We start from the raw sequence: 12,809 nt of genomic DNA on the forward strand, positions 1-12,809 counted from the left end.
GAAAATGAATACTGAAGAGACAGGCAGCAACAGGTCAAGGTGTTAGGGGAGATAAAGTTGACCAGGTATCTTAGCAAAAGCACAGTTGAGAAATGAACACTTTTCTCTTTATGGGGCAAAAAGCATCCATGTGAGAATGTTTTGCTGCTCTGGCAAATTACTTTCTACTTATACTCATAAAAATAAATCACGGAGACTTCAAGGACTCTAAGGGCTTGGTGAAGTCTGACTCAAAGGCAGCAAGAACCCCAGGCCACTGCTCCCCGTGGGCACGCGCCTCTGGCCCCGAGAGGCCGCCTGACCCCCAGTCAAGCGAGGAGGATGCGCCACAGCAAGCAGGTGAAGCTCTCTGAGGGTAAAGGAAACCGAGTCTCCTCAACTAGGCACTATCAGAGGACTTAGAAACTCAGGAATGGGATAACACACAAGCAGAGACAACTTTGTCAGTATTAACAACTAAAGCAACTGTGAGCCTAGACAAAATCCACAAGATGAACACTCGAGCTTAACAAGAATGCACTATGTGACAACTGACTGATCTGGGTTTCATCATGAAAGATGTGTTTGTTCTAGAAGAAAGTAAATTCTAAAATCTGAGAGCAAAGAGGAAAAAGATAAAATTCTAAATTAATCACTGACTAAATAATAAATGGAAGCAAAAAATATACTAGGTATCAACTAAGAGACAATGTTTATAGATTAAGAAAAAAGTTATGGAAGAAACATAGAATTTATTTAAAAAAAAAAGACAACTGAATCAAAGGTTTTATTTCAGTAATAAAATGGACTAAACTATCTCATGAAAAATGGGTAAGAATCTAACAGAATTGAGACAATTTGTTATCATGCAACTTGTCTCTTTACTTGGGTGGTACTGTTTTTATTAATACAGAAAACAACCATAATCCTATTAATAAGTACCTCAATGCACTGTTTTTCAGTCTACATAGAGATGCAGGAAATACCAAGAGGGCATATTAAGTGTTTAATGTAATCAGGTCTAGTGGGAGGAAACTTACCATAGACAGGATTTCTTCAGCATATAAATGGACTAAAAAACATGTTTTGGAATGGAGACATCTATTCGACTTTATTTATGATGCCAAGTTGTCAGTCAATATCTGGTTAGTCAGAGGTAGAAACACATTCATTTTGATTGTCTTCAGGAACACAAACACAGTTTCGTTGTGTTTGCTCGAACAATTATACTTTGCAGTCTGTCCCAATGCAGTCAAATTCTACTTCTCTATTCACCAATGCAAACCAATTAATTGTTCATTCCAGCTATACATTCATTATATTACTCTGCTTCATGATGGTTATTTCATTTTCTATTTTATATAAAATAAAAGATGACTATAGCTTGTATTAAAAAAATAAATCATAGAAATGCACCTTTTGACCAGTAAAATTTCACTAAACAATCTCATCATATCTCAGTAGAATTTGTCTTTCAATTTCATAGTCTTTTAATCTGAATGAAAACAATAACTTATGGATTAAAAAGTTTTCTGTTTAACTGACAGGAAAAATATTACGAACATAATTTCTGAATAGAGAAAATGAGATGCAAGTAGCAGTGCTTTCTTCACTGCTATAACACTTCATTTTACAAAGTAAACACAGTACCAATCATCATTTTGATTCCAGTGAATAAAAACTTAAAACTGAATTTATTAATCAATTTGGAAGTCTGAAGCCAAAAGGATCCTTTAACAGTATTGCCTAATAGACAAGTCAATCCTAAAAAGCTAATCACAACGCAAAATTTTGGCCTAATTAAAGTGGCTCTCTCTGATACTACAGTATCAGAGTCTGTCTTTTCTGTTGGGGTCAATCTTCCATAACAGTCCAGGTTAGAATTACATGTAAACAGAAGTATACAAGGCTTGATGAAATTGAATATGGAGGATTAAGCATTTAAAAACTCTGGGTTATAATTCTTGTTGCAACACAAGTTCTACTGCATAATTAATTTACAAAAGCCTAAAACGTTTCAGCAACAAAATTATATTAAAAAAATATACCATTATCCGTATATGTTACATTAATTGTAATGTAACATATCATAACCGCTTAAGCCTTGCATTAAGTGAGAAAAGAATAACTTGTCCCTGAAAAACTCTAAAGAGTGATCAATTTCAATCAAAGTTGTCCTGAACAAACTCATAATCACCAGTGACGACGTTCGGTCACTGCTTTGCTCCAACAGGAGTAAAAATGACGGTAATGATTTTCTGAAAAGAGGCGAGAGAACCTGCATTCAATTAGTGATGAAATGGACTTTTAGACAACGACTGGATTTTTAGAATGCTTTTAGTTGTCGAACATCCGTACAGGTGAAACAGCTGAGGGAACAACCTGCCAAACTTGCCCAAACTACTTTTGTTCCACAGAGTTTGATTCCTTCGAAAGCGACAACAGCATACAAACTTAGCTATGAAGAATTCAGTCCTTATACATGAAAACAAACATAATAAAGCTACAGGAGGTTTAAAAGTAACTTCATTTGCTTTTAAATATTCAAGTGTAATGCTTCTGTAAAAGAGTAAAACATCCATTTCATCTTTATTAGATATGTCAATTTCCATTTGCTCCTAACCTGTCAATAATACATAGGTTCACTGGGCTGCCAAAAAGCCCAGCTGATCACGGAGACAGATGAAGGTATCAGTGGAAAAAGAGCATGGGTACCACGGCATTTATCCAAACAGTATGAGACCCGTCTTTGCATCCCTGAAGTAAGAATGGCCACTTTCTCCAATTAATTTGGACTATACTAAATAAAGCAGCATTGTCTGTGAAGAGTTACTCCATACCCATAACATTTCACTACCATAGTTACCAACTCAAAAGTTAAAAACAAACAAAAACAAAAACAAACAAAAAAAGAAACAGACCAAATCCATGTACCCGTGATCCTTTGTATCCTAAAATGGAGAAATATTCTTAGTTTTAACCAAGAATTATATTGGAATGAAGTAAAACATCTTTTAAAGTAATTTTAAGTATACTCTTATTTGTTACTACATTTCTACATAGACTATTTAATATTGCTTGTGGACATAATTTAATCGATAATATATCATAATGTCAACCACTACAGTGATCCAGAATGAGATTCTGGCTATAGAGGGAGCTTAATTATTAAGCAGCACTTTCCTAAAAAGCTTCTGTATTTCTGATTGGTAAGAAAAACAAACAAAAAAAAGAGCATCTCTCACTGAAATAACACTGACATTCAAGCTCAGGCCCCCTTCTTCGTGTTCAACATAATTAACTCTCCAGGACAAAATAATGAAACATTAAGTCACATTAATAAGTTACAGTCATCTTCAAGAAAACTCGATGGGCATCTCTGGCGTTACAGTTGTATATCTTGGATCCAACCTAGGGATGAAGTCCTGAAAGTGTTTAGATGCACCAGTACCAAAAACATCAAGGACTTTTCGGTTCATGACAGCAAATCTGTAAAACAGAGGACACAGGGAACAAGTACTCAATGAAGTTTATAAAAGATGATTCACTCCATTTGACATATCTCTCATGGGATGAGAAGACAGAAAAGGCTGACATGGCAAAAGACTCAATGGCAGATTCAAAAGTCACTTTGATACTCTTCCTCAAGATTCACTGCCTTATATTTTCTTTAAAGAGATGATAATCCCCAAATCTGAAACCCCAGAGGTTACCATCATTGTTTCAAACTCTTCTAGTGTTCTTTCCACTAGGCTGTGTCAAATAGAAAAACAGGTACATTGTGATTTTTCGGATGAATAAAATCACAAGAAGCTAAATGAATAATGAATGAGCTAACATTTACCAACAAGCAAAGGTATTAAATGTAATTCCTCTCATAACTGAAATTTTAATGTCTTACAATCAACAGAAACTACATTCGAATGTGCAAATACTTAATGAATGAAGGGCAAACAGCATGTAGGTTTTCAAATTTCTAACAGACACAACAGAGTAAAAACACACTCTCATTTTATCCATCACCTAACCTAAGGGATATAAAATTTTTAAAAGACACATATTTAGCCAATGTGCAGGATGGACCTTCTGTGTCCCTGTGCCTGATTATAATAAGAATTTCTTCTCTGTGGAAGATACCAGGGTGAAATTAGTTTTGAGTCATTGGCCAGTATCATTATTCCAAGAGCCAAAAAAATGTGACTTTTAGTTCCTTTCCAAAGCAAGTTCCCATCTAAAATAATGAACTGGTTAAACTCATTGATGTGTAACAAACCTAAGTGACAAAGAAATAAATGATTAAATAATAATAATGTAGAAGATACACAGTGTCGTGGCTAAGAGGAATAATTCGCAGTCAGACTGCCTGGCTCATGTCCTAGCTCCATCCTTTACGAGCTCTGTGATTCTGGCAAGTTGTTTAACCTCTATGTGCATCTCAGTTTCCTCACATGCAAAACCAAGATATTAACAGTACCTATCTCATAGAGCTATTTTAAGGATTAAACACGTATGTATGTATATGTATGCTGTGTGTATGTGTGTATCTTAAAACCATTTCTGGGACATAGCACTATACAACTGTTTGCTACCATTGCTAATAATGACAGCAATATTAATGGCAGCTGCTATTTACTGAGTGCCTGCTAAGCGCTAAGGGCTGCCACAAACATCTTGGTTTTCCCATAACCATACAAAGTATGTACTATTGTTTCATTGAAGTGATAAAGAAAATTGAGGCTCATGAGGGTAAAGAGTCTTCCCAACCAGTGACACAGCTTAAGGGTTTCAGAGCTGGAGTCAAACCTAGCTCTGCTCAACTCCCAAGCTCATGGTCTTTCTATCAGGTCAGGCCGCTTCCCAAAGAGTTAGATTATAATCAGGAAATGCTAACAACAACAACGACAATAATAAAGAACGTGACACGAAAGGCAAAGAAAAACATGCTTACAGAATCAGGCAAAAGAATATAATTATTTTTCCAAAGGGGAGATCAGTCAACTGTTTAGGCATGGTTTCTAATGAATCTGTTTAATATTTTTAATCAAAAAGAAGAGATCGAAGATTTAAAAAGTGAGACACCTATGTTATGTAGTAATTAATCAGCAGTTTGCAAGACAACATGATGTTAATCTAGAACACTTAAAATATCTAAATTAACACAGGGAAAAGAATAGTTAAAATAATGTTCACTAAAAGAATGCCCCACGTTATTCTTATTAAATTTTAAGTCATATTTGATTTATATCTAGATACCTACTTTACCATTGAAAGAATATTCCCTCAAATAGATAAAAAGATTCAAAATATTTTTTGTGGAAATTGCTTTTTTCCTATGACCAGTTAAAACACCTCAGTCACTGACCTGCCCTTGGTGAGCCTTAAAAGGAACTTCCAGTAAGATGGTCGCAAGGTCTGCACTTCCATGACAGCCTAAGATTAGAAAATTCAATTTGAGACTTTTTTTAGTGAACAGCAAATATTATCAGCAGTCTTAGGCAACAGAATACATTTTCCTCTATTTTTACTGTTCTTTGTATTTAAAAAATGACAGTGATGACAGTAGTGACAAAAACCTGTATTTATGTTTAAGTTGATAACTCTCAAAAATCTCTGTAAATAAACCTTCAAATAGGAATATTGCTCATGAAATAATAATTGAGTGAATCGTCATTATTATTAGGAAGCATTTAGTAGATACCTATTAGATAGCTGGTAATTCACTAGTTATAATAAGTTTACCAACTTGGCAGCATTACTGTGAGAAAGTGTAAAGAAAAACTGCCCCCAAACTTTGCAAAAGCCCTAAGACCATTAACATCAACAACCGTGATTACAGAGCTTACAGAGACTGAACAATGCTTCTATTAAACTAGGTTCCACCCCTATCCCTCACGGCCTGAGTAATACTGGCGAACTGCAATTATTTTTATTTATGCCCATGGTATCTTTTTTCTAGAAGTAAAATGAAATTAGGGCATTCTAGCCAAGGTACTAGAGTGATAATTCTCCAACAAAAATTGCACTTTATTTAAACCTAAAAATTGTTGTGTGCATAAAACATGACCTGGCCCACTAAGTTAACATGTTTAATGATTTGAACTTGCAAGCTACCTTGCTAATAAAGCAAAAAAGCATAAAATGTAAAAAATGGAAATGTTCCTAGGCCTTTGGTTTAATACACATTAGAAACAGAAATAATTCTATTTCTCATTTCGAAAAGTTATACTTACTGCCTGGAAGCAAATTGCTGTAGAGATGGAATAGATGATAGTGTCTGCATGGGGAAAATAGGGAACCTTTCCTGCTTCAATGCCTTTGAAATACATTGTCTGCAAAACAAGCATAATGCAAGATTTATAAAGAAAACAACTTTAAGTAGCACTAACAATAAAGTGGAGCAATACATTCCCTATCTACAACTATTTTTGCTACCTTTCAAAATACTAACAATCCTTTCAGAGCTCAAATCATAGGTACATCTTCCCTGACATGTTAAGTGTCAGCCCTTCCCTCTCCCTCATTCCCTCACCCCAAACCCCAGATGCCAGTAAAAATTGTGAATTTCTGTGAAATTCAACAGCCCTTTATTTCTACCTCTTTCATGTCATTTATTCTTCAGTGCTTTTTGTACAATGCCCAAGTCCTCTCTTCTCTGTCAGATCTATTCATTCATTAAACATGTACTGGTGTAAACACGGTTAGTGCATGACAGAAATAACTAACACACTCTATTAAGGCTGCAAGGTATCTATATAGATTAGGTGTGTAGATCATCACATGTATATACACATATTACATACATGTTGGCTCCCCAGAGGAGGGAGAGACTACTCTGTCTAGGACAAAGGACCAAGGAGAATTTCAGAAATGATTACATTGAGAAGTGCTTCTCAAACCATCTGCAGTAAAGAACCACTTTTTAAAAAAATTTTCCAGTTGTCATGGCCTGATGCTTTTATAATACAATAAAAATGAATTACTAGAATTGAACCAAATTTTCACTATTACATTCAAAAAACAAATTACTCTGTCGAGTTGCTATAAAAGTTTCCAAATGCTTCCTCTCAATTTCTATCCTTTCCTTAGTAATGAACAGTTCCAGCAAATTTATATGGATGGAACATGGGACGATTCATGGAAATGGGTTTTCTAGAATGTGGGAATGCTAAAGTGAAGAAAGTAAGAAAAGTGGAAAGACGACCAAGACAGAATGGTGTTCAATAGGTTGGAGGGAGGTTTAAGAAGACATGAGCGGACCATGAAATAAAGAACATAAAATAATTTTTCCCAAGAAAAATGTTGTTTATACAGCTGATTTTTAATTAATATTCATTATGTATTAATAAAGCATTGTAATATAAAATTAACTTCAATCCGTAAGATACGTACAAAGGATATGTACAAAGAGTTACAATTCACTAAGGTAATGAGATAAACATGGGCCACTATTTTGAAAATAATATGATATAACAAGGTACAGATATACTGCAGGGTATTACTATTAACAAAAATAAAATTCAGATGTGGTAGAATGGCATCACAGAAACGTTATGTGAAACAGGTATCTCTTGATATATGGGATCACTGTGTTCCTAATTATTTCCTACAATAAAACTTATCTGTTGAACTAGATTCTAAGTTAATGAAGACTTGGGACTGCATCCTATACTTCTATATGCTTACCTGCACCACGGCAGTAATGGGGACATAATAGATACTCAATAAATGTATCTTGGAAATAATTTTTTTCCAAGAAGAAAGTTGCCTATACAGGTGATTTTTACTTAGTATTCATTATATAGTAATATAGTATTTTAATATAAAATTAACTTCAATCATAGGAAAATGATTGCCTATTATACCATAGTCATTAATTCCACAAAAGGACATAGTAAGCTTACACTTCTAATTTCCTGTATTTAAAAGAAGTTCTCATCAGCACACTTTATATATGTTTCTGTTGCCAAGATTGGATACAACCTGTTGATACAAGAAACAAAGCAATACTACTGCTTGGCTTTAAAATCTCTATTTAGAGAAACATTTTACAAACTAGATCTCAATGCTGGATTGCCCCTATGTCAGAGAATGTATTTTTTGCCAGCCAGGTGTTATTCTCTTTCTCTCAATCCCCCTTTCCTCTCTATTAGCAAGTCCTGTCAACTCTATCTCCTAAACATACACCAAATCTGTGTACTTTTCTCCATCTCTACTGCTACCATCCTGACACAAGCCATCATTTCCTGCCCGAGACTAACTGTTCCCTCCCAGATTCCAGTCTTGCCTCTACTCCATTCTCTGTAATATAACAGCCAGAATGTTCCTCTTAAAATACGAGCTAAATCACGTCATTTCTATGCTTAAAGCTCTCCAATGGCTTCCAAAGGCACTGAGAAAAAAAATAAATCCCTCCTCCCCTGCCGTTTTTTTCTTTCTCGTCCCCCTCTTCTCCGTTCTCTCTCTCACATACACACATTGAGATAAAACAAATATGTAATTTTCTTAATGTCATTAGGAACACAGATTTTTCAATGAGATAAAACTTTTTAAAAATCAAACTTAAATAAAATCTATAACCTGAACTTTTAATTGAAAATATCAATGTGCTCCTAATTATTTTCTCTTTCTCTAAAAAGAAAGGGGAAAAAATAGGATGCTCTAGCTCTGTTCACTGAAAAGGCCAAGAAACAATGACTATACTAGGAGCAAAAAACCTTTAGTATCCAAACTAAAGTTTTCTAAATACCATTTCTCACCAAAAGAAACTAGGTGTCATTGGAGAAAAAGCTGATTCTATGTCTGGAAATGATCCAGGTGAGCCTGGAATATCTTGTTTTACCACAAAGCAAGAAAACTATCAAAGACACTGGCATTATGTCAAAAAGAAACAGGAGTCAACTTGAAGAGGCTCTCGTGGCCAAAGATGGGGCAATTTGAGCATAACAACTGCAATGGGTTGAAACAAATCAAAGATGTTAAACTCCACGTCTTCCTAAGGACGCCTGAAAACAAAGACTTACAGGTCACATTTGCAGGATTCTAGGGACTAACTCATCCCAAACATGAGCAAATAAAGGGAAGTAATCAAGCACTTTATCTTGACTTTGTGAACAGACTATCTCAGAATAACCGAAAAGCGGAAAGGGAAAGTTCTGAAGAATTTCCACTAATATATGCAGAAGAAACAATAATATTAGATTATGATGATTTTGCAACCCTCAATGAAATAATAAACCCTGGTCATTAATAGCTGCGAAAACAATTGAGAAAAAAATGAGGAATCTTATGTTGGCTCTATCAACACTGAGCCCACCGATCCATCTTAGCATCACAAAAAGAGAGACAACCAGACATTTCCGTGCTTCCTAATGCGATGTAATAGGAATTCACACACACAGCAAACTTGAAGGTTTTCTGCCACTACCACCCCCCTAAAAGAAAGTGAACCTGAACTTGCTTAAGGCTCTAGATTTAATTTACAGTTTACAGACGATGCATGAGTTAAGCAAACACGTTAACACCACCAGTGAGGATGCAATCAGCAAAATCCGGAATGTGGGGAATTCCATAGAACTAATAACCTAGATCATCAACGAATAAATGGCAAGGAAAAAAAGAAAGGGGGAAAAAAAGAAGAAAGGGTGAAGGATAACTATTATAAACTAAAAAGAGACTGTGGATCTCAACTAAAACAAAGGGATTGCAAAAGACATTTGTGTGATAATATTGAAAACGTAAGCTCTAATTGCATAATGATAATATTAAAGAATTACCAAGATTTTAAAATGTATGATATGTATTTTGATTATACCCTGGAGGCATTCTTGATTTGTTTTTAAGGAGTCTTTATCCTTCAGTTTTATTTTCTAAGGACTCTTTCTCCTGAGGTGTTTATGGATGAAGTGATTTGATGTCTGGGATTTGTTTTAAAATAATTTGGTACTTGGAGGTTTGGAGCAATACAGATGAAAGGGGATTGGCCAAATGCTGTTAACTGTTGAAGCTGTTTGATGGGTACGTGGGGGTTATCACATTATTCTTTTTTCTGCTTGTGTATATTTGAAGATAACACAAAGAAAAAAGAATAGGAGAACTGACTTTGTAAATATTTTTATAGGATTAGAATTTGCTTTTGAAACTGGAATATATATTTGCTGCTAAAGCAGCTAAAAAAGCTCTCTATCCTTTGGTTGTACATGCATAAAAATGTTTGCTTACCTCTACCAATTTAGATGCTAAATACATGGAAATTGTTGTGCTTTTATAAAACATCATTGATATTCCCGCCAAAAATCCTGAAACAACAAATAAGAAATACTTTGATCAGAACTCAAAGTATTTCTTTGTTATTAAGTTACTCGGAAATGTTAATTCACATAAGTAGGAAAGAACTGATTTGTAGCACTGCCTTTTGTTACAACAAAATCAAGGACATTAATATAAGTGATGACATTAAAATGGGGTGAATTCTTATTTATTATCACATATTTTTAAACTTAAAAATTGACCTTTAAAGTTAGGAACCACAGTTCTGCTACACATATCATAAGAAACTTTACGTTCTAAATTTAACTTTTAAAAAACAGCACTTTTTTTGTCAAATATGATAATTTTTTAAAAACTTTTTTAAAGGTTACTGGTACCATTTCTGATTTTAAGTGGAAATAGTCATTCATCTATTCTCCTAACAACACAAACTATGTTTAGTGCTATCATCACACTTCTTTCCATCGCTTTCATTCTGTAAATGAAAAGCCAAGGTGGCAGGAGGCCTGGAATACTAATAGTAGGGATGTTACTAATAAATATCTGAAAAATTATCTATTTAACTTAAGTAATACATACATTGAACTCACAGAAAATGTTTAATTTTTATTTTTATAAAATTACTTGAGTTCCTAAAAAATTATTATTAAAAAATACATCACTTGCCAGTGGTAAAATCAGAGTATTTTAAGAAATCTAATTGCACTTCCATTAGTCACTTGAATAATATTTTAAGTTCTTTATGTTCTTTTGTGACACATTCCCTAGAATTTCTGGCCTATAGCAGGACAGATATCCAAGTCATTATATTGCCAACTCAAAACATCAGATGACAAGAGAGCCTTGATATGTTAAGCTTCACAAATACAAAATGTTTGTACTAGTGCCTTGATGGGGATTCTATTACAGAGAAAGGAAGATACAAAGAAATCAGATGAATTTGAAAACTATTTCTGCTTCATTCCTACTACTGATTGATTCAATAATAATAATAATAATATATATATATATATTTTATCATTGCTTTACCAGCTATAATGGCATGCAGTTCATCATCCAGATTTCTGACCCAGCGCAGGAAGCAACTAGCACCCTGTATCAAGAAGAAAATATAATGACTTCAGTCGTTTCAGCTCTAGGAAAAAATGCATGTAACATCTGTAATGGGTGACATTAGCTGACCCTGGAGGCAAATTGGTGATCTTATTTAAATCAAACTGAATACATGATGGGGAAAATTATGAACAATAGCCTGTTATAAAGTTATTGGTTGGACAGACCCTATTAAGAAATTATACATAAAATTTTCATTGTAATGATTTTCAAAATGAATTCAAAAATTCTACTTTTGTTTAGATGTAGAATGCTGGAAAAAGTATCACTTCCACTCTAACAAGGAGAAAGAGCTGGATAAACCACAACTCTGTCAAGTCAGAATCCTATACTTAGAGAAAACATTTTTGAATATGAAGGTGAAATAATGACTTTCTCAAACAGATAAAAGCTGAGAAAATGCATCACTTGCAGACTGCACTACTAGAAATGTTAAATGTAGTTCTTCAGGCAGAAGGAACAAGATAGCAGATAAAAATTTAGATTTAAAAAAAGAAATGAAGAGCTTGGAAATGGTAAAATGGAGGTAAGTTTAGAAGACACGTTTTTCTTATCTTTAATTGCTATAAAAATGAATCAACTGTCTAAAGCAGTGGTCAGAAACCTATGGCTCACTAGCCAAATCTAGCCTGCCACCTGTTTTTATATGGCTTATAAGCTAAGAATGTTTTTACACCTCTCAATGGACAAAAATAAATAAAAAATAATATTTTGTGACGTGAAAATTATATGAAATTCTAATACAGTGTGATCAAGTTTTATTGGAACACAGCCATGCTGATTCACTTACATATTGTCTATAGCTGCTTTCACACTATAACATCAGAGCTGAGTAGTTACCAGTGAGACCACATGTTCCACAAAGCTTAAAATATCTACTATCCGCCCCTTTACAGAAAAAGTTTTCTAACTCCTGGTCCAAAACAAAAATAGCAACAATGTATTTTGGGGTTATAAAATATGAAAAGATAAATGAATAACACAAAGGATGGGAAGAAGGAATTATAAGTATGATGTGATAAGATTCTTACACTATACTGAAGTGGTATAATATTTGAAAATATTGACCAATAAATTAAAAATGTTTATTATAAATGTTAACACAATCACTAAATTTTAAAAAGAGGTATAAATAAGTCAATAGTGAAGATGGAATATAAAAATATGAAAAAATTAACATAAATTTAAAATATATAAAAAATACCCCCCTAATCCAGGAGACAAAAAAGAAAAAGAAAAAAAAAAGGAGGAACAAAGAAAAACATGGAACAAATATTAAACAACTAATTAGAAAGTAGATATAAACTTACCTATATCAATAAGAATATTAAATGTAAATAGTCTAAATATACCAATTAAAAGACAGAGATTATAAAACTGGATACAAAAGTAAGAACCAACTATATGTGGTCTAAAAGAAACCAACCTTTAAACTGAGGTCACAGAAAGAT

General features: G+C 33.8%; 1 protein-coding gene across 1 annotated transcript in view; it reads right to left on the reverse strand.

Annotated features, from left to right (window-relative positions):
- Positions 1–3,161: 3,161 nt before the first annotated feature.
- The window catches only part of TMEM135 (transmembrane protein 135), a 246,458-nt gene continuing 236,810 nt past the window's right edge, over positions 3,162–12,809 (reverse strand). Inside the window, exons 11-15 of the mRNA XM_057748266.1 lie at positions 11,275–11,338; positions 10,198–10,274; positions 6,210–6,308; positions 5,342–5,409; positions 3,162–3,468 (exon numbers count right to left, since the gene is read on the reverse strand). Of these exons, the coding sequence (XP_057604249.1) occupies positions 3,336–3,468; positions 5,342–5,409; positions 6,210–6,308; positions 10,198–10,274; positions 11,275–11,338 (441 nt within the window). The 3' untranslated portion in view covers positions 3,162–3,335. The remainder of the gene's footprint in view (positions 3,469–5,341; positions 5,410–6,209; positions 6,309–10,197; positions 10,275–11,274; positions 11,339–12,809) is intronic.

Source organism: Hippopotamus amphibius, chromosome 9, assembly GCF_030028045.1.
Source record: "Hippopotamus amphibius kiboko isolate mHipAmp2 chromosome 9, mHipAmp2.hap2, whole genome shotgun sequence".
Taxonomy (NCBI): domain Eukaryota; kingdom Metazoa; phylum Chordata; class Mammalia; order Artiodactyla; family Hippopotamidae; genus Hippopotamus; species Hippopotamus amphibius.